Below are 22,896 nucleotides of genomic sequence, written 5' to 3'. Positions count from 1 at the left end.
CCAGGGAAGTCCTAATACCCTGTTTTTATTTTTCAAAATTTAAGAACTCTTGTTCTAAAATTCTACCCACATAGGAAGATTTCTACCATTCCTTGGAGAGTTTCATAAAACTCCATTTTGTAAAAAATCAGTAATTCTCTTTAAACATGCTTTAAACCTGCCAATGCTTGGGACTGCACTGAACAAAGCCAGGTAGCCACATGGTCAAGGAGACAAGGATACTATGAGCGGTTTTCAATATCATTGGTTTTCGGGCCTGTGAACTGTGTGTCAAAATGGCCACTCCCTATTCTTTTTTTCTACCTGGGCCCCAAAAGAAATTTTACTCTGAAATCCACCAATGATGGAAACAAAGGCCCTAAATGCAATGCAGAAAGATCTCTGAATTTTTTCAATTGTTCGAGCTGGTCATATTTTTATACCTCCAAGTTGAAGACATAATGATACAGCACATTCAGGGATTCCCAAACCGCCTCCAGGAAATATATATGAATCATGACATGAGTCACATCCAAAATGTGTTTGTTAAGTGTCATCTGTCTTCCAAGGTTGGATTAAGATCCTGGTCTCAGGAGAAGACAGATTCTGAGATGGGCCCAAGTTTGAGACTTGGAAAAGCTAAAACTGTCTGAACGAGAAGCCTGTGACTGATAATTACATGGAGAAAAGGTACGGCGATGAGGTCTCCTGAGGCTCACTGTGAAAAGATGGACTTGCCAACCCTCCCCTGCGCTGTCCTTGCTCCAGATCGGGAACAAGATCCAAATGAGTCTCTATGAGTGGAAGGTCAGATGCTTCCTGGGAAACTTTAGGAGAATACATGTGCCTTCTGCATATTCTTGCTCAACCTCTGTAGCTAATGAACCATCCAGTGCTACACGCTCTGGCAGAACTAACCTAACTTCCACTGCAAGTTTTCTCGTGAAGCTAAGTCTCTGAGAAACTAAGAGAAACACGTGGGCGACCCCAAATAGTCCTCATTCCTCGCTCACAGGCATCTGCTGGCCACAAGCTCCCACTTGTCAACTCTCTGGCTTGTTGCAGGGGCAGACTGTTGCAACTACTCTCAGAGCTAGATCTGCTCACAGGGGCTCTGCTGAGTGGCCAGAAATCACAGAAAGCAAAAGATGACTGAAATCTGCCTTGAGCAGATACAGGAATAATAACCACACACACAGGTGAGTGTGGGTGTCAGGGGTCCCAGGGGCGAGCATCCTCCCAGGGACAACCAGATCCTTGCAGTTGAACCTCTTGGTGGGGGGGAAGGAGGGAATCAGAAGTGTCTTGGGGGAGACACATTAATTCAAATTACTCCCAGGTCCCTTATTTATATATATATATATATATATATATATTTTTTTTTTTTTTTTTTCGGTACGCGGGCCCCTCACTGTTGCGGCCTCTCCCGTTGCAGAACACAGGCTCTGGACTGGGATCCTCCTGGACCAGGGCACGAACCCGTGTCCCCTGCATCGGCAGGCGGACTCTCAACCACTGCGCCACCAGGGAAGCCCCTTTATTTATATTTTGTCATTTCATCCACCAAACCTAGAGAATTTTTTTTTCAGAGTAGGTTGTGAAGTTTAGAAATTGGAGGAGTCATGTGGCCAAATAAGAAGGTTTCATCTGAGAAGCACAAACAGCAAGGGCCACTCTTACTGCTTTTCCCAGAAGAAGAGACAGTGAAGGCAAGTCAGGCAGTTTTTAATCTGGATAGTGGAGAGTGTATCCTGCCTGTTTCCATTGTACCTTTGAACATACTAAGAAAGGATTCAGGGACATCCCTGGTGGCGCAGTGGTTAAGAATCCGCCTGCCGATGCAGGGGACACGGGTTCGAGCCCTGGTCCGGGAAGATCCCACATGCCGTGGAGCAACTAAGCCCAGGTGCCAAAACTACTGACCTGCGCTCTAGAGCCCGCAAGCCACAACTACTGAGCCTGCGTTCCACAACTACTGAAGCCCGAGCACCTAGAGCCCATGCTCCGCAACAAGAGAAGCCACTGCAATGAGAAGCCCGCGCACTGCAATGAAGAGTAGCCCCTGCTCACCGCAACTAGAGAAAGCCTGCGCGCAGCAACGAAGACCTGACGCAGCCAAAAATAAATAAATAAATAAATAAATTAAAAAAAAAGGATAAATCGGCATACCCAGACAATAGAACAGTAGTCAGCACGAAAAAGAAGTGAGCTATCAAGGCGTGGAGGAAAATTAAATGTATTTCTGGAAAGGCTATACCCTGTATGACTCCAACTATATGATACCTGGAAAGGACAAAACTACGGAGACAGTAAAAAAAAGAACCATTGATTTACCAGGGGTGAGGGGCAGAGAGGGATGAACAGGTGGGGCACAGAGGCTCTTTAGGGAGATGAAAATACTCTGTAAAATACTACAGTGGTAGGTACGTCATCATGCATTTGTCCAAACACATAGAATGTACGATGCCGGGAGTGAACCCCAATGCAAACTATGCACTTTGGGTGATGAAGATGTGTCAGTGTCCTCTAACAAATGTACCCTGTGGTCGGGGGGAGACTGAGCACCTGCAGGGGCAGCAGGTGTGTACACGGGAAGGCTGCATGCCTTCTGCTCACTTTTGCTGTGAACCTAAGACTGCTCTAAGTAAATGATGTTTATTAAGAAAAAAAAAGTGAAGCTAAAAAAAGGATAGAGAGTTTACCCTTAAGTAACGTGGTATCAGGGGCGTGGACCACCCACACAGTGGAAAATCTGCATGTACTTTACAGCTGGCCACCGTATCCGAGGTGCCACATCCCCTGATCCAACCAACCGTGGAGCATGTAGTACTGTGATATTTACATGGAAAAAACTCTGTGTGTAAGTCGATCTGCACAGTTCAAATCCCTGTAGTTCAAGGGTCAATTGTGTGTCTTCCACAGGGAAGCAAATGAAAGGTAGAATGTAAGAACTACAGTAACATCTATACCGTAGATTTCACAATCATACCTCAAGCATGTTTAAGTGGAAGATGTGACATCTTCAAGAAAATAGTTTTACTGGTTTCAGGAAAGCTTTAAGAGGCCATTAAAGTTACCTATTTATTAAAAAGGACAAACATTTGGAGAAATATTAGGGTATTAGAATACGTCTGTCTGACCTTCATACCTTTATCAATTTAGGCAAATGGACTTTTCATAACAGGCAGGATATTATGTTACTTAAAGAAATAGATTAAGAATTTTATGAGACAAGGTTCATTTCCAATTATGTTAAACATTAGAAAGATTATTAGAACTTTAATTTCATTCAGCCTGGGACTTATATGTGTATTATGAAGTTCAAATTGGTTCTAAAGATAATGCTTTCTATGATGAAATTTAAAAAAAACATGACAAGGAATATACTTCTGATTTAATCTTCATTCTTCCTGTACAATAGAAATTAACTATGAAAAAAGGAAATAAAGCTAACTGTTAAAAAAAAATCACCCTTCAACACTGACATGTTAATAGGAAACTGACACTATGTAAAAAGCAAAGATTTTAGGATTTGAAGGAAAATCATCTGGAAATTATCTAGTCAACCTGTGGCCAATAAATTGGAGTGAACTGGACACAGAATCTAAGTGATGGGACATGGTACCACGTGGGAAGAGCCAGGGCTGGGACCCAGGTGTCCCGATGCCCACCTGCCACCTTCGCCTTCACCAGATCTGGAAGATCAAGAAGAAACAGACACAGGAGGCAAGAAAACCAACCTTCCTCCCTGAATGCTGCCCACCGGAAAATCTACCACCATGGCACCCTTTTCTCTTTATCAGGTTTAGACACTTTTTTCTTTATGGATGTAATAGCTGAGCTAAGTATAAAGGTCACTATTTTACTTGTTAAAAACGTTTAATACAGGTTTTTCAATTTTCTGAAAAATTGGCAGTAGTGCTCAACTTTTAAAAAATGTCCACTTTGGGGCTTTTACCACCTTCAAAAATTACTAAAAGAGAAGACACACCACCAAATGATATATAGTTTAAAGAATAAACAAGTCCCTCCAACCCCCGTAGGAGACCCACCCCAGAGAGCCCACGAGGACAGCTCGGGCCACCCCGGGCACTTACTCCGCAGGCTTCCCATGCTGGGCACCGGCTGGGTCCGGGGTGGCAGGGTGCTGTGGTAGGGCGGGGTGGTGCTGAATAGGATGTCACTGGGCAGGGCCTGGTCAAGGATGGAACTCCGGGAGCTGCCGAAGGAAGACCCCCTCCGGTGGCTGCAAATGCTCTCGTCCGAGAGGGTGCGATACAGCGAGCGGCGTGGGGACAGGTTCCCATAGAACGAAAACTAGGGGTTGAGACAGGAGGAGGGAAGGGAAAACAGATGTCAGAAAGCTGACAGCGTGAAACTCATGTGACTGACTTAGGCAGGGTCCCGTACCACCGTGGGAGCATCTCTGAGCAGCAGGTGCACGCAAAGCCTCAGCCTAGGGATGCTACACCAGGCACGCAGGTCACCGAGGCAAACGCACAAGGGCTTCCTGCAGTTATTGGATTTGGCTCTTTTCCTCCTTGGACGTTCTGTGAAATATTACCACAAATTAGACAGGCACAGCTCTATTCTGAAATGTTAAATGGAAGCTCCATAACCTTTTAGCCGTGGCAGCTTCTGGAAATCCAGAACGCTACCATTTCAGGCAACTGTTATTCAAAACCACACCTAGTGCTGGCTTGATTTTAATTGGAAGTGACTACATTTTAATATTAGGTGATTTCTGTACCAACCAACTACATGCGAGGTTCAATCTAATCTAGGTCATAATAATAATATTAATTTTTGAGCACTGCAGCTTTCTAAGCCACACACAGGTTCCAGAAAGACAGTATTTCGGTCCAGGAAAGTCTTACTGTCTACATACTTGAAAGTTTCACTCACAAAAGTCTATTACAGTTGTTGAGAATTGAGTTATAGTAATCAATAACCAGATTTAAAGAAACCATTAAAATTATTGTGTTAAATCACAGATAGGGTAGGGAAAATTCATACTAAAGAAGCAAGTAGTCAAAAACTCAAGAAAAATTAAATCAAATCTGAATTTCCAACTTCTTCTATATCCTGAACCACATTCCTTTTACATCAATAATAGTAAAAGCCAGCATGTTTGCATCAAACAAATACAGAAATGGCTATTTACGTTTGTGAATGTAGCCAGAAGGCTAAAAGTATTTCTATTGTATGTGTTCCTTTCATTCTGTCAAGTCTGTCCAGCTGATGAATGGGAACCAGAATGTGTGTGAACTGCAGTTAAGTTTGCACTACGAAAAGAAGGCGATTTGTCTTAGAAGAAAAAAAACACATGTCAAGGAGAAGTTTGTTCCTATTAAAAGAAAAGCTATTTGCACTTTCGGTACAATAGCCAAGCTTATACAGTACCATATACATGATTTGATACAAGTTTAAAAAAAAAGACTCATTCTGTTGAGTTCTTCTGAGATTCCCTCTTCACACACAACCAGCAGGCTGTTCAGAACATGATTACAGGCCCATTAGATTAAAGCGGCTTTGAGGTAGTATCTCATGAGAGTGTTATTCTAAGAACACAATTAGGTTAATTGCAGCATTGTTTTATTATAGGGAAGACGGTAGCACAAAGGCTTGCTGTTTATCCTGATCACAGTCAAGATGGCCATGCCTGACTTTTTTCTTTTCATTTGGACAAGAGAGCGCTGAATTAGAAGGGAGTAAGGCCTGCATTCCACGGCTGACTCTGCCACCAAATATTTATGGGAACGTCACATTTCATCAGTTGGGGCATCAGTTACTTGCCACAAGAGGAGATTGGGCTAGATTACCTGTGAGTCCTTTTTCATAGTTTCCATTACTTAACAAAGTGGTTTAAGAGACTGTAATAATACATAATAAAACTAAAACTAATAAGGACAATAAAGTCATCTAACGGTAGCGAGGGTCTGCGCCATGGTGATGAAGCCGTGCCCTCGAATGTGAGGTTGGTTTGTGAGACTGATGTGTGGCCTTTCCTTGTGAGTGGGCACGGTTTACAAGCACGGGACAAGTGCCATCTGATTTACAATGCTAGGCAGTAGAGTACCTAACTCCAGCCCATTTCTGGAACAGGATTACACCCAAGCAGGATGGCTTGGAGAACCTCTATCCTTGGTACAAGTTCCAGAGTAAAAGTCAGGCAGTGTGAATTTTAACAGCTACTATTTCGGATGACCCATTATATCCGGGTCCTCTGTCAAGTTGGTTCTTATCTTTGCTGCAACTCTGTAGTACACTTATCATTGCTTCCTTTCTTCAGAGGATGACACTGGGCCAAGAGATTAAGCCACATGAACAAAACCACACGGCTGATGGTCACTGCAGCCGAGAACTGAGGCCAGGCCCGCCTGCCTCTAGCTTCCTCTGTCCGTCTAGAAAGCTGCCTTTCTTGACCTCTCCCAGGCTCACTCTGCTTCCTGGGGGAATAACAGTGAAAATGGCCAACCGGGCACAGAGTTGTGGGTAGGATCACGAGAGAGGCCACATGCGGGAGAACTCTGGAAGCCCTGGCGTCTCTTTAGGCTTTTCCTTAGTGTTTCCAGTAACTTCAAAGCTACACAAAAGTCACTAACCTTTCTCCTCCCCTCCTCCACTGAGGGGCTGTCGGGAAGCATCAATTTCAGAAAGTCTTCTTTCGAGAGCACGTGCTGAGTTTCTGAGACATCATCTCCCACCACTGCCTGCTGCTGAGCTGCGGTGGACAGGAGACCCATCTCACCATACAGCCTGGTGAAACAAGGCAGAAGGAAAATGATGATGAGTCATCAGCCTATCTGTAAAACGCCTGTAGCCTTATGAATTAAAATCCAGTCACCAGCTTCACCCACCACGTTCATACACACACAGCTCTTCTTAGTTATTGAGCTGACTCACTTCTGCTGCATTTCTCCCAGATCCCCATGCCATCTTACGTTTGTGAAATGAGTGCAAACTTACGTTTCTGAATAATGCAGAAACAAATCAGATCCCCAAGCCCTGAATGATAAAAACATAGAGCCAACTTTTCGAATAAGGCTGTATTTTCCCTTTCCTAACCTGTGTCAGAAAACACAGTTTCAATAATTTATTGGAGATTATCCCGTGTTCTTTGAAGGAAGCCTGGTGCTTCTCCGGAACTTGAGAAAGCCTTTCTCTTGTGGCTGGGCAACCCCATGCACCGTCCACCCTGCAACACGGAGAGCCGGACCCCGGGGAACCTGATGTTGAACAGTAATCCATCCGGGTGTATGCCAAGCATTTTTATTATCAGCCATTTCGCAAAGCCGTTTGGATAAATGAAGCAGCTGTCCCCCTTGATTATCAGTATATAGAAATGTATTTATGTACAACAAAAGACTGTCTAGACGAATTACTGTTTTCAGCTCTTTTCCAGGGAGAAAACTGGGGAGTCGTTTTTAAAAGGTTTGGTCTGCAAATGTAATCTGAGCCACGGAACATTCCTGAAGACACGGTGGGTGAAGAACCAGGGGCTGTACTGTCAGCAGAGGCGGACGGGCGGCACGACCTGAAACGTGATGCTCCAGGAACCCACAGCCCAGGGCGGCAGCTTGCAGAGGATGACCTGTGTGTGACTGTCCTGCATCACCGAGATGACCCCACCTCCAAAGCCACGCTACTGTGCTGCAGGGTGACAGCTCACTGGGGAATCATCAGGATATGAAACTCACATGAACATGCTCAAAATTAAGAACGATTTATTGGAACTCGCTACGGCTCTTGCTTTGTTCCTGAGGCAGGTCAGGTTTCCCGAACTTTTCAGCTCTGTAAGTAGCAGCAGCGCTGACGACATGAAAGCAGTGACTGGGAAAGAAGCTTTCAAAACTTTTAAATGTGACTGATGATGTGGCTGGCTTGGGAGCTAAAAAAGAACCCAAGACCCGAGGGATGGGGCCTCTGCACGGTACCCCCATGGGAAGACCCACCATGGAGGGTTTGTGACAAGGCTGTCAGATGTGCCCAGCTGTAGGCCCTGAGATTCGGGGGTGGACATGCTCAAGAGCTCCAGGCCCTATCTGCTTTGGGAAAGACATAGGGAAGAGAAAAACAAACCCAGGTCTCATCAGTAACTGCTGGGATAATAAGGTAATACCGAAAATCACTAATAAAATGCACTATTCCAGTTTCCCTATGTGTTTGAATAAAAATTGCTAGTCTTTTTTCCTGCTAACTTAGTGACTTTATTAAAATTGACAAATGATACGTCAATAAGTATGCTCTGAGGGTCTACTACGTGGGAGTCACGAGGATGTACAGAGGTGAGCAGGACATGGTATGTGAATATAAAAGCAAGGAACAGAAATTTGTTTTAGGGACTTCGCAGGTGGCGCAGTGGTTAAGAATCTGCCTGCCAACGCAGGGGACACGGGTTCGAGCCCTGGTCCGAGAAGATCCCACATGCCACGGAGCAACTAAGCCCATGTGCCACAACTACTGAGCCCATGAGCCACAACTACTAAAGCCCGTGCGCCTAGAGCCCATGTTCCATGACAAGAGAAGCCACCACAATGAGAAGCCTGCGCACCGCAACGAAGAGCAGCCCCCGCTCGCCACAACTAGAGAAAGCCCGCACGCAGCAACGAAGACCCAACACAGCCAAAAATAAATAAAATAAACAAATTTATTTTTAAAAAAAGAAATTTGTTTTGATTTTATATGAGAACATCAAGGAAAGAGAAGACTTTTAAAGAGAAATATAAATGCCAACATTTAAAGAGCTTTACCAAGATGTTTCTCGATTATTCTTTTTTAGAAAATCTGTTTCTACTGGGGGGAAAAGTACATTAGCTTGGTCCATGCCCCAGATACCCAAGGTTTGCCTAGAGAAGAGCCCCCCGGACACCTTACCCCTGACACTCAGCCACTTCGGGTTCCTCGGGTGGCGGGCTGTCTTCCGATTTCTTCCAGCCGATGACATATTTGTTCACGGCCCCTTGCCGGTGGTAGGCCTTGGACACGGACCCCGGGGCCTGTTGACTGCTGCTGTGAGACACGATGTACACTTTGGACGTATCCAGAGACCCACTAATTTTGGACCCGTGAGCCGAGGGGCTTCCTGAATGGTGTGAACCACTGGGGAGAAAAAGACAGAAGCCGCGATACGATCAGATCTCAGCGGTGCGGGCACGTTGCCAAACTCAGAGCCACCACGCACGACTCCTGTCCTTCTCTGTGAGCAAAGTCGGGCAGAGGGGGGCAGATGTGGCTGCCTCTCTGCCAGGTGCCTTTGGAACGCCCTGCTTCCCACAGGCCAAGGGTGTTCATGTGCAAAGCTGTATGCCTGTGGCCAGAAGGATGTTCAAAGCACAGCCAGGGGAAATCTAATAGAAAAATGGGCACCACAGTGATGCCTCAAAAGAAAAGAAACTCAAATGGTGAATAAAAGTAAGAGGAAGGGCTCAACCTCCGCCATCCCCAGGGAAATGCCAGTGCAAACCACTGCAGAATATCAGGGCACACTCACCAGACTGGCAAAAATGGGAGCCTCTTATGATGAGAGTCCAGTGTTACCAGCACCTGGGGCAATGGTCACAAGCCCAACGTGCTTTTCCATTTTCCTCATTCAGGCCTGATTAAAAATGTCTTTGACCCCAATAGTAAAATATTTTAAAGTTAAACTCTAAGAACAAATGTATCGAATCCGTTTGACGAGCAACGTGGCAAAAACCCGTGTTTAGCAGCAGTAACGTTGTTCTAAAGGTTTCCTCTGAAGCAGATCAACATTCTAGAATGTTGGCAATAAGGTTTTCATGAATCCCTTCCTTCTAGACTCACATTCTTATTTTAGAGTTTCACTGCCAACTCCCAATCCTTTACAAAGAGTAAAGAGTATGATGACATAAATAAGTGTAAACAACAGATAATCACATGAGCCATTTACAGGAGAAGCCAGAACATGGGTTTTTTTGTTTGGGTTTTTTGGCAGTTGACTCGTTTCACTTTGCAAAAGCTTGGTTAGGCTCCTATGAATACTGCTTTGTATTCTGAGCTCTTATCTAAGTGCCCTGCCCTCGTAGGAGGAAAAAAAAAAACCAACCAACCAACCAAAACGGGTTTGCTGAATTAAAAGCATGGAGCAGCAGGGGAGCCGGCTTAATGGGTGGTGATTCCTGCACACCCCTCCCTCCACCCCCGTTCTCCCCTCACACCAGTGCGGCTTGTCTCCAGGAGTCGTGAGTCCCCCTGCCCAGTCCTCAGTGCAACCCCGGAATTGCACCACATACATAACGGACGCTTGCTCGACTCCTGGATGGCTGTTGGGAACGTGCGCGTGTGTGGCGGAGCCGGTGGGGACGCCAGTGATGCTGGTGGTGAAAAACCAGAACCAGAGTATTAAGAATGCGCCACAGATGGTCTGGGAACTGCGAACGGTCGACCGCTGGTGCCTCCTGTTTCCTTAGGCGACCCAAGGCACTGGGTTACTAACTCAATCAACAAGCATTTATCAACAGTCTTCTTAGACTTCCCTCCTTCACTCAACAAACATTCCAATGCTTGTCAAGTTCACGGACCTGTACGTACCAAGTGCTGTGGCTACAAAGTGAAGGAGACAGGCCCAGGCTCTCTAGATGAGAGGAGGTAGCAGCCTGGGGTACGATCTACAGTGAACACAAATCATGTCAACCAGGGTTGAGCGCTGAGAAGCAGCTAAAACATGGTGGGATACACGAGTGCGTGGGGTGGAGGGGTGACTAGCCAGGATGCTTGGCGCTGACGCCAGCCCCTAAGAGGCTCTCCTGCTCCCCTGTTCCCTGGACTGGCTGCACCCAGTCACAACCGAGCCCCTGGGCAGTGGGCCTCGGCTCCGAGCTGACCACACACTCAAAGGCCGACGGTACTCATCAGCACAGGGAATGTGTGTCCCGGTCTGGGTCCTGGCATTTCAGGATCTGCAGAGTCTCAGCACCACCGTGGTAGGTGGGTCCCTTGTGCACTAATGAGCCAACACACTAAATACCTCAACACACTGACATTTCAAGTCTTATTTTAAATGTAAACTATTAATGGATAACACTTAAAAATACTTGAATATTTTAAAATTAAAAAAAAACTACTTTAAAATATTTGAAATCTTATTTTCTCTAGCTCTCCCATATGGGTCAGGGGACAGACAGGAGGAAGTGTTCAAAAGAGTTAATTTAATGATGAATTCCACATGAGCAAAAGCCTGCAACTGGAGTTGAAATGTGGCTTTAAAGTCACTGTCAACTAAAAAGGGCAAGAAAAAGGCACCTGGATGGGAAAGGAGCCCCTCACTCAGCGCACGGCCCTTCTGCAACCACTGTGCACGTGTCCAGCGTAAAGGCGTGGAAAGAGGGAACATCGACCAGAAATCCAATCTAGCAGTTTCCTGTGCTTTCTACGTGTCTGACCCATTACATTAATGAATGCTTAAGGTGTTCCAGAACACTGACTTCAAATCCCTATAAATAGCCTGACTCTCTATTCATAAAAGAAGGTGCTCTGAAAGCGGTTTCCACTGAAATTTTCCTCAACGGTAATACAAAATTCTGTTTGGGATGCCAATTACATCTCTCTAACAAGGTATCAGGAAATCAGCCATGTTAGAAAATCTTCTACACTCTGAACAAGACACCAGAAGATTAGAAAATCCCAAGATGGTTTTTACAGCCTGGCCAATTCAAAACTGTCTCTGAAAGTAAGATAGGAATAAGTCAGGTAACCAAAGCCACTGACAACACTTAAATATTATTTTAGTTAGTACTAAACCTATTTCAACTCAAATTATTAAAGAGAACTGGTCAAAAGTAATAGGAATCTCTACTTTGAAAATAGTTTCCATATCCTGCACTCCGTCTGCCCAGGGGAAGAAGACAGAGCCTACGGTGGGTGCTCAGGACGCCCTGTCTGCATCTCTTCCCCTTTCTCCCAGGGACATGATCCTCTGATTTTCTTCTGGGGAAGTGGCTTTCTTCCCCAGTCTCCAGCTGCGTGGTTTGGCAGACTGACCCCCAGGCCCCCAGAGCACAGTGATTAAAGCCAAGAACACGTGAAGAGACACTGGTGGCAGGGCAGAGGGGGATGTCTGCAGAAACTTGAAAAGATCCGCACTTTCTTCCTGTGACAGGGGAGCACTAGCACGGGAGGCCTGCAGGTGACACAGCAGGTGACACAGCCATTCTCACTGCTGAGATTTCAGGGCCGTCCCGCCAAGCCCACGGACCGGGGGACCTGGTCTCAGGTGACATCATGTGAGCTGCTGTGTCAAACAGAACCTTCACAGTTCTGGCCTGTGCAGTTACATAAGCCAAAATACTACCTTTGCTGTGTGAGCTAATTCGTGTGCAGTTTTCTCTAACTTGTCACATAAATGCCCTCGAATACACAAATGATGTAAATGTAAGACACAGATGACGACGTTAGCGACAGGAAAAGGAAAGCAGAAAGGCGGCAGTGAGCATGTGTGTGCAGGCACCCTCGTGTTTTAGGTTTCTGTAAGAAAAATTAATTTACGGTAATTTTCCGGGACTTAGAAGTTTAAAATGTTTTTTCAAACAAGATCAGACATCACATGACATCAATCATGAAAATAACAGCACCGCTGATGAGGTCTCGGCCTCGACTGAGAGGAAAGCCCAAGTGATTCGTGTGTCTGCTTTGTGGTCACAGCTACTCTCCCTTCTGCCCGTCGGTTCGTCCCTCCCGGCTCGGCAGCAGCCGCTCGAGGACGGGGAGACAGTCAGAGGGCAGCAGGCTCAGCCTGGGTGAAGGCAGCCGAGGAGAACAGAGGCTGGTGCTGGGAACCCCATGGCCAGCCTCAAGCACCATATCCTTAGGGACCTGGAAGGATAGTCCTATCAGTGTTCATCTGACTGCCCTCCAGCAGCTAGAAGAGCTCTGGGGAAAAGTCAGTCACTCAGAGCTGAAGTAGGGAAGGCCTTGGAGACAGCAAGGAAAACGAGAGCAGTCATCGGTGTGCAGTAAATTCTACGCACGGCCAAACCTGAATGAAAGCGTTTCTCTGCCTGGTGTTTGAAGGGAGGAATCACCAATTATGAGTTTTAAAGTCACTGTACAGACATATATCAAATAGGAGTTTAAAACTACTCATAACTATATACTGCACATTTGTAGTTAGAATACAATTCCTTTAAATTTAGCTAGTCTTTTTTTTTTTAAATTGGACTGTCAATGTGAACATACTTCCACTGGTGTACACACTCGTGAGAGGGGGCCCGCGGACCAGGGGAGAGCAGGGCACGGGCCTTCAGAGGGACGACGAGAGGCCACCCCCTGCCCCGTCACTGTCCACTATCCCCTGAGCACTGTCCAGCTTGCCATCTCCTGAAAACCAGGGACAACAGATTGAACTGGGAGAGAGAGATGAGTGGTCTGACGAGGGCCATGAGCATCTCCGTTTAGTTTTCTCTCAACTTTCAAGAGAAAGGAAGATAGAATCACAAACGTATTCGTGTGCACATTTCAAAGGAGACCCTGGAAGCAAGAGGTTCCTCTGAAGTCAGGCCGCGTGGCACACAGGTGACAATGACCTCAGGCGCCTGCTGGTCCTACTTCGGGCCCCTCTCCCACCCCAGCGCAGGCGACGGCGCCCAGGGTGCCCGGAGCGGGCGCCGCTGGCGGCGCGGGGACTTACCTGGAGTGGGATGAGATCTCGCTGAGGTCACCCAGGCTGCCGTCGGCAGCATGGCCGGCAGAGATGCTGGGCGCGTAGCCGTGGACCGCGTACATCTTGGCCTGCTCGTCGTCGGGCCCCGGGATGTCCGAGTCAGCCCACTGATCCGCCTGCCCGTGGACCAGGGACCTGCTGCCCGCCAGGTGCACGGGGCCGAGGACCGCAGCAGGCATGCACGGGGCCGTGTCGATGCCGCTATCCGTGGAGGCACCCTTGATGTACGTAAGACCCGGCAACTCGGGGTCCATCAGGTCCCCGGACCCAAAGTGCTTGTCATCGCTGTTGCCAGAGGTGTCGCTGGAGAGTGTGTTGCTGCTGGAATGGCTGGGGCAGCTTTTCTCTCCAATCTTGAGAAGAAAGAGAAACGGGAAGGCTTCCAACAAATCCCATACTTTGCTTCTCCGTGAAGAGGTCATTCCCCCCTAGACTCAGGAAGCCACAAACCCGATGATTTCACCCGAACCCCTTCCGCTCACTTTTCAGTGCGAGGCAAGGAAAGAACTTCCTTTTAAAAAATATCCTGGTTTCATGCAAAAGTCCCCCTGAGTCATAATTCCTCTCATCATTCATCTTAACCTAAATGGGTATCTTTTCAAGCCTTTGTTCAATTACTTGTGCATGAAACGCGAAAGTATTGCCAGGGTGTCACTAACCAGAAAGTAATCAACGAAGGTTACAAAAGCTGAGAAAGCACGTGGGGGGTCAATAAAAGGAGGAGAGCAGCCTTTCCTCCAGAAGATGCTCCTGCGATGAATGACAGGGCCAGCCCTGCGTTTGGGGCTGAGGACCCAGGTTTGAATCACAGCGATGGGGCTTTGGACAGCCACTCGATCCCTTCCTCTGCTTATTACTCTAAGCCCAGTGATCGCTGCATGGACTCAACCAGCTCACATGCAGAAGCACAGTGTAAGCACGAGCCATATGCCCCAGAGCCCAAGTCAGGGCAGCCCCGAGGGGCTGACGAGATGGGGTGCTCTCCGGAGTGCTCTGAGGTCCCTGGATGATGAAGCCAAGAGAACGGGGTAAATGTCCCCGTCTGAGGATGTCCTGGTACAGACACGGCCCCTCTCCTCAGGCTGGGAAAACTAACGAGGCCCAAATCGCCAGCCAAAGGCTGTGGAGTCGTGAGACCCAGCCGAGCCCCGATCTATTTTCAAGTGGTTTGGCTTTTCCTTCCTTCCTATCACATCCTTAAGGAACTCCCCTTGCCCTCTGTTATCACACATGGATCTTCTGTGCAGGTGGCATTGATTGGCTCCATGAGGCTGGCTCGAGACGAGGTGGGGATACAGCTGAGAGACGGAGGCCACGTGTTCGCAGGTAACACTCGGCTAGCTCTACAGCTGGCCGGTGACGCATGGAGGAGGAGGAAAGGAACAACTCAGGTCGAGGCCTGATCAAATGCCCACAGATTCTGAAAAATCAGCTACTTTATAAGGTTGGCTTCATTTGGCAACAACTACAGTTCCTGTTTTCACGTTGAACTGGAAGTTTTATTTCATTGAGCTACAGTCACCGACATGGGCCACTTTTTCATTTTTGCGGAAAGTAAACAAAACCACGCGGGCACTGTGGGAACACTGGCTGCCTGTCAGTTGGCTGGGGCTGGTATTACTGCGCCCCGTCTGCAGCTGTCCACTGAGCCCCAGGCAGAGTGTCGCCCACCACACACCCCGCTTCACAGGTTCCGCTTCTCTGCTGTGCCCACAAGTGGGTAAGAGTTAACAGATTTAAAATACCAAGGATCAAAGGCTGAGGCTACAATCTTGGCTCTGCCAATAATTTACAGTATGACCTTTCTTTATAAATCAAGGAGGAAAAAAAAAAACCCTTAACTTTTCATTTAGTTTTTTTTTTTTTCCCTCCATCCAAGAGCCTTGTGAGGTAAAAGACACCCCTGAGAATCCCTGGCAACAAAGGTAATAAATTGCGTATGCTGAGATGATCACAAGGGCCGAAGGAGCGTTAGTTCACGAGGAAAGGACTCACATGAGAAAGCTTATTGGGGGAATCCTTGCAGCCTCCATCATTCTGTAGGCCTCTTTCTTTATAGGAGCTCAGGACTTTGGAAGGTGGGCCATGCCATTTGGTTTCTGTCACAGAGAGAAGACTTAACATTTCATTTCTAGTGTTAACGGAGGAGCGAAGAAATGCAGGAGCCGAACAAATGGTTCAGTGACCGTGAAGAGGACTGTGGTTCTAGGACCTGCTCCTGGTCCTGCCGGTGGAGACAGCCCTGGAGCAGGAGAACTGCCCACAACGCTCATGGTCCATTCCCCAGGCACCACAGTCACCACCCGCCGTGACCACGTCCCAGACGACGTCGCGAGGTCCAGCGGCCAACTCACACAGGGCAGGATGCAGCTGACCAGACGTGCGCGGGTGAACGAACGAGTGACGGGGGAGGGGGGGAGGAGGGAGAGGGCAGGAGGGAGGGGCGCCTCGGGGCAGGGGTCCTTGTTACCGGGGTGTCTGCTTCCTTCCATGGCGTCCTCCCGCTCCCTGGCCCCTTCACATTCCAAAGGGCCGGAGCCCTGGTGCTCCAGCAGCAGGGGAGACTGGCACCTGGAAAGAACACAGAGTTGAGCCCGCCTCGCCCCCCATCATCCCGCCACTGTCCCGTGTGTGTGCTGGCTCCCCGAGGGGCAATCCCAGGGACCTCTAAACAGAGGCTGTCTCTGGCAGATGGAAATGCAGGGTCTGCCAGCCCAGCCCTGCCTGAGAGACTTAGAGCATCTGGAACTGGGGGCTCTCGTTTCACCACTGGGTCCATAGAGGCACTTGGATGACACTGTTTACAGATAAAGGAGGTGGCCGACACCAGGGGATGGAAGGACCGTCTAGGGTCAGACGGCTCGTCCCTGACGGGCTGAGGATGGGCTCACTGCATTTGCTGTCGCTGTTTCTCTTGTGCACTGATACTTTTTTATATCCAAGTTTTTAAGGAAAAAGAAAATCGGGTTGATTGGCACTAGAATACATCCAGGTGGACTTTGTTTTATGAAAACCCCCAAATAGGACAATTCACTCTTCTAAAAGAAACTGCAGAAAACTTATTCACGTTACAAAGGGACACTTACTTACAGAATCCCAGTTACAGACCCCGGTTTGCAGAAAAAGCCAGAAGTGGTTTTTCCATTGACAGAAAAGACTCCCCTCTACTTTAAAAATGCAACTCAACGGAGAAATATTTCTTGAAGTACCACTTTTAAGAAGCCCCTCTAGGATCTAAGGTAGGGAATGCATGGAACTCAGACTGCAAAGCTGTACTTCTCAGCCCAAACCAGAAGGAAGGAGCGTGCTGGGGAGAGACGTTTCCCTGGGCACGTGCAAGAGCAGTAATAGAAGGTTCTCTGGTCCGGTGAAAGCCTCCCTGGCTGACCTGGCCGTCCTCTTGTCTAATCAGTGCAGTCAGCTCCTCTGAGCAGCAGAGACAACACTGGGTCCCAGCAGCACACAGAAACACTGCTGCTGAAAGCCAGGCCTGCATCTCCATGGGAAAGCACACCGGCCCCGCTGTTTCCCCTGAGTGACTGTATCAGTCAATTCTGTGTCCCGTTCACAGGTGCCCTCAGGGTCCCAGATGCTGCTCACACACTACAAGGGACCTGCTAAATCTGCCTTCTCTGATTCTGGACTGGGTTTGGGAGAGAAAACACTTTCAAGAGAGGCTGTGAATTTATTCCTTGTCAGCAGTTCCAGTGAAGGGAAACTCCCAAGGGCCATCGCCCACAGGATCTCCAAATCCTTAATTTTCACATGTTCAGAAAGACTCTCCCTTATTTAAAAAAAAAAAAAAATCAGACAAGCTCAGAATACAGACAAATGAGTGCCACCTCCCTAGAAATGATGAGCTATCCAGCCTGGATGCACCCGTCCTATCGAAGGTCTGTCTTTATTTCTCTGTCCCCCAGTGGCCTCGTGCACAGTAAGCGCTTCTGAATGCGCCCCGCAAACAACTGCCCCCCAGGGGCCCGCAGAAAGGTGAAAATGAGCGGTACCCGTCGTATCCAACTTGTGGTCTCCAGGGTCCGCTGCCGCCGGGTCCGGGATCACTGGAGGAGGACTGGTTGCTGGGTGAACTTCTGAAAGGTTGACTAGAATCAGTAACCGGGCCCTGAGGGGTCTGCAGGCTGCCAACATCCTGACCTGGCTTGTTTTGTTTTACAAATGAATTCATTTTTCAGTGATGAAGAAAAGGAGAAACACGCATCGCAGTCATGGACAAATAAACTAAGAATTGGTGATGCCATGATATTTCAGGTGGTTTACGGTTGGTAATTTATTATAAGAAAGAGATATGGCAGAAACAAGGCTTCACCATCTAAAGATTTAAAGCACAGCTAATGATGCCAGTGAAACACACGGAACCCCCAAGAACACAGAATTATGAAAACATCACTACTACTTGGTCTGTGAGACTCAATGCAAGGCACGTTGTGGTTCTATATTTAAAATCCATAGAGAGAGAAAACCCTAAAATTTTGGCAAAGCCATTTATTTCCACACATCGATTGAATGTCATCCTATTTATTTCAGACACACAAAAATGAATGATACTCGTGAGAATTCACTTGAGGAAGATGTGCTCGACAACTTTCCCTGTTGCTATTAGAACCCTTCCTTATAATTTACTAAATTCTATGTTAATAAGGGACGTTCTGCAGACCACTTCCCTTCCAGATGTCACCCTTTTCACCTGGACTATGTACTATGTGCATTTCTCTGAATATGGGAAGTTTAAAAACTCAGCAGACCTTTGAGAAGGGAGACCAAGAGCCCAGATGACTTAGTGTCAAGTTAAAGTAACACCATTCCTGCACTCACTCTTAGAAGAATAGACTGGAGGAAGCGGAGGAAGACCACATGTTTTCATCTTAGGAATTATTATTAATACCTATATAGGCTTCCTATGTACCAGGAATGGTTCTAAGCAGTTTACCTCTCTTGATTGACTCAACTGTCCTAATGCCCTGTGGAGGTCTCTATTATTGCTAAATTTATTTTTCAGACGAGGAAACTGGAGACTGGGAGAGGCCGAGTAACAGGCCAAGGTGATGACCCGTCAAGCAAACAGCCTGGCCCAGCGTCTGCTTACAGCATACCCTCTATTAGACGAGAGCCTGACAAGACATTCGGAGGAAACTCATGGTGTCTCCATGGCCCATAAGTTATGTGAAAGTTAAAACAAAAGGAGTAGGAATCAACAACCACAACAAAACAAATTTACTACGTTGTTCACTTAAAACTACCTTTGCGAATTATGCAACCCCCGAAATTCTCACCAGCTTCTAATGCTGTTGGATTTAACTTTTAAACGAGTGCATTCTCTCAGGGAAAAACTTAATTTTAAACTGAACTCCCTTTGCTTAAAATGAGAGAGAAAAACAAAGAGATGCTAATGATCCTAGGGCCTCTGAAAATACTACACCCACGAGGGTGATGGTATTTCATCACTGATTTTGCAGCTTTGTTTTCTTTATACTCAAACCGTTCATATTTATCTAGAGGCTCCTGCAAAATGGTTTCTCAGATATCTTTCCCGAGATGGTATGGAGAGCGAGTTGATAAGAGGATCGTGGTGGAGAGGCATGGCCATGGCCCTGGGGGGCAGCGTCCGTTGGGAGGACTTGCATGCCATCAGCATCATCGTTGGGCCAGGACCCTAAGCACCCCAGCGTCTGGGGCCCGCCTGGCCACCCTACCTGCCCACTTGGTCAGAACAAGCTAACTCAGAAATGATTAAGCCACATAAAAGTCCCCCTGACCCTCTGAAGTTCTAGCTGCAAGAACTTCACAAGGACTGCCCTTGAGGAAATGGTACCAGCCTTACCTGGTGCCGTCGGGCAGCTTCCGGTCAAAGGAGGTGCTGCGTGGGATGGCGGCCTGGGTCTGTGGGAGCAGCGGCTGGCACTGCAGCCTGTCAGGCGTGCCGGGCACCGGAGAGGCCCTGGGCAGGGGCTGCAGGGCGGGCGTGGGCACTCGGTGCCATGTGGTGTTCCTCCGGAAGGGGGTCTTGTACTCACAGGGGGTGCCCTCGCTGTCCAGCTTGTACTCCACCATGGGGATCCGGCAGAGCTCCGAACACCCTCTGTGAAGCCAAGAAAAGATGGTCGTGGGGTGCTCAGCTCTGAGCCCTCAGCACCGTCACTCGCAACAGCACACGTGCTTCTCGGGGCGCACAGACAGTGATGCAGAGCCATCACCCTCAGGAGCAGCCCTGGCGACAGTGACCTTGTCTGTTCACCCCCCAGCACAGGTCAGGAGGAGGTAGTCTCGCGCTCGTGGCTCCGATTAACCTACAGATACACCTGTCAGGCGTTTCATTCATAGGCTCTGTCTCTCCAGGTAGCCTGCAAACTTCGCGGACAGACTGCCATATATCTTTAACCACTTTGCATACATTGAATCATCTGCGTTGAACATGGGTGATAAATAAACTTTAATCGAGGAAAAACGCCTCATATATAATCTAAGCAGATAGTTGAAAGTACAGTTGTATCATCGGGAATCAGAGTCACATGTTATGCCAAGTCTGAGAAAAGTGAAAAACAAACTTCGCAAAAGCTGTCACAGTCAAGGGAAAAAGCCTGAGTGTCCATCCTGTCAAAGTCACGTGTGGTCTTAGTTACACGGTCACTCCCACGGGTCCTCACAAGGTCATCTCCCGTGGGCTCAAATGATCAGTCAGGGATGTAAGTCCCTTTAGCCTGAAACATGTGATCTCAGACATCCCTCAAGTTACACCATGCACATAGTACTACTGACTTGACCAAAGAGACCTGCAAAGCCAATTGGTGCTGTTTGGCCAGGACGCAGGAAGACTCGGTAAGTCTCAAATTTGAGTGTCAGGGTAAATCATCCCAAGTTACCACATGAATGAAGCCATGCCTCTCCCTAGACGTTCCGGAGTCAGCAGAAAAACTTTCTCATATTCACTCTAAGAAATCTATTAAGGCAATAAGGTATCGCTCTTTAAACAGGAGACTTCCATCCTCAAGATGGTGGAGTAAAACTTTTCAGAATCATTACAAAAGAACAAAGAGAACAAAAACCAAAAACAAAGTGGACCATCAACAAAACTTGGAGACACCAAAACACAGTATATAAAGATGGAAGGCAATATCGAGACTGGAAAATCTATAGAGAAGGACAGTAGATAAGCTGTCACCTAGGACTAGGGATGGGAATAGAGAGTGTCTCTAAATCAGACCAAGGTTTCTTTTTCAGATGATTAGGATTTTATAAAATTAGAATGGGGTGATGGTTGCACAACTCTGAAAATACTCTAAAAATGGGTAAATGCTATGGTGTGTTAATTAGATTTTAATAAATTTCATGAATTAAAGAAAAAAGATGGAAGGCAAATGGGAGAACGTCAATGGTGGAGCAGAGAAAGGCAAACCCAAGGGTGTGCAGAGGGAAAGACAAAGAGAAGCACAACCATCCCCTTGCACACCTGAACAGGTGCAGGAACAGAGGTGCCACAGAGAGCGGAAGGGGAAGGGAAGGAGTGAGCAGAGAAAAGTGTGACCCTGGGGTCCAGGCGGCGCTGGGCCCCATCTGACAATACCCACCCCCGCCTCTAGAGGGCAGGAGCAATGGTCTCGGGAACCCAACCTGAAAGGAGGGACTCAAGGTCATGAGGTACCCAGAAGAGCACAGCTGAAAACAAAAGGTGAAGTAAAAGCTTCACTGGAAAAGAGACCCCGAGTTGCTCCTTCCTCCAAACCCAGCTTCAGGGTCACACCTCAAATAACAGGGATCTTTCTCCAGAGTAAAGACAAGCAGGTGTACGCCACCTGATCACCCTGCCATGAGGCTCACCACCCTCAGAGAACGAGAAGGAACTTTTGAAATTTAAAAAGTGGATGGCTAAAATTCAAAATAAAAAATCCAGTAAGACAGGTGGAAGGAAGGTAAACTGAGGAACTCTCCCAAAACGTTACAGGAGAGCAAATGCAAGAAAATTCAAGTTCAATCGCAGAAGTCTAACATCCACCTAACAGAGAAAGAGAACAGAGAGAAAAAGGTGGGAAGAAATGATTAAGAAATAATACAAAAGGGCTTCCCTGGTGGCGCAGTGGTTGAGAGTCTGCCTGCCGATGCAGGGGACGCGGGTTTGTGCCCCGGTCCGGGAAGATCCCACATGCAGCGGAGCGGCTGGGCCCACGAGCCATGACCGCTGAGCCTGTGTGTCTGGAGCCTGTGCTCCGCAACCGGAGAGACCACAACAGTGAGAGGCCTGCGTACCGCAAAAAAAAAAAAAAAAAAAAAAGAAAAAAAAAAAAAAGAAAGAAAGAATACAAGAAATTTTCCAGAACTAAAAGATAGGTAAAACCAGATTTGACGGTCTATAGTAGAATGAATGAAAAAAAGGTCCGTATCAAGACGTATTATTGTGGAATTCAGAGTCCTGGGTTAAAGCAGAGACCCTAAGTGTCTGGTGCAGAGCCCACACAAAGGCCTGGGTCACTGAACGGTCCATTCTTCTCAACAGCAATGCTGGGTGACAGGTTCTCACCTGTCAAATCAACAGTACTTGGAGCTTGGGACGGAGAGAGGGATAGAAACCAAAAACAATGCTCTGCTTTTTGGCTTGGGAAACCAAATGGATGGTGGTGCCACCCTTTGAGAATAGAAGAAATGAACTGAATAAAGCATCCTAAGGAGGTACATATGCCTGTTACACAGAATGGGGCAGGGATTATCTCTTTACCAGTAAACTTGACTTCCTATCTTTTATTTTAACTCTCCTTCCCCCAAAGCAAAATTCACCTCTCTTTATCTAAGCAAGTTTAAATTACTCTTGATTTACTGCATGTGCTAAGTTACTGGTCAAATTTAATAAGTCGAAATTTACATTGGATTGCATTTTTTAAATAAAATGCCAAGACGCTACAATTTTTTGCTCACGGGCATATTGTTTCCAAGTGTTTTTCTATTTAACTAGATACCACATCCCCTGGGACTACTGACTAGTGCATATGGCCAATGACGTAATCAGAAATCATAAAGGTGGGATATTAGTATACATCAAAACATCAAGAAAACCGACTCTTGTAGTCGCCTGGAACCGACGTTGTAAGCAAGTCACTGGATGTTCAGGTGAAGCTCAGGCTTCGGTGTCTCAAAGGCTGAAGCTGTCTGAATCGTGCAAGTCAAGGAATCTCTAACAGAGACCAACCAAAGTGACAGGTCCCGGAGTTATGTTTTGAATGAAAGGCATGTGA

General features: G+C 47.3%; 1 protein-coding gene across 1 annotated transcript in view; it reads right to left on the bottom strand.

Moving 5' to 3' along the window:
- Positions 1-22,896, bottom strand: part of SIPA1L2 (signal induced proliferation associated 1 like 2) — a 223,697-nt gene that overhangs the window by 21,727 nt on the left and 179,074 nt on the right. The window contains exons 10-17 of the mRNA XM_082638723.1: positions 19,497-19,754; positions 17,665-17,748; positions 16,128-16,228; positions 15,653-15,756; positions 13,625-14,010; positions 8,857-9,081; positions 6,585-6,738; positions 4,077-4,296 (exon numbers count right to left, since the gene is read on the bottom strand). Coding sequence (XP_082494849.1) covers positions 4,077-4,296; positions 6,585-6,738; positions 8,857-9,081; positions 13,625-14,010; positions 15,653-15,756; positions 16,128-16,228; positions 17,665-17,748; positions 19,497-19,754 — 1,532 coding nt within the window. The remainder of the gene's footprint in view (positions 1-4,076; positions 4,297-6,584; positions 6,739-8,856; positions 9,082-13,624; positions 14,011-15,652; positions 15,757-16,127; positions 16,229-17,664; positions 17,749-19,496; positions 19,755-22,896) is intronic.

The sequence above is a fragment of the Mesoplodon mirus genome (genome assembly GCF_964341445.2).
Source record: "Mesoplodon mirus genome assembly, chromosome: 2".
In the NCBI taxonomy this organism is placed as follows: Eukaryota; Metazoa; Chordata; class Mammalia; order Artiodactyla; family Ziphiidae; genus Mesoplodon; species Mesoplodon mirus.
The sequence above is the reverse complement of the archived record's forward strand: the minus strand, read 5'-3'. Positions and strand labels throughout refer to the sequence as shown.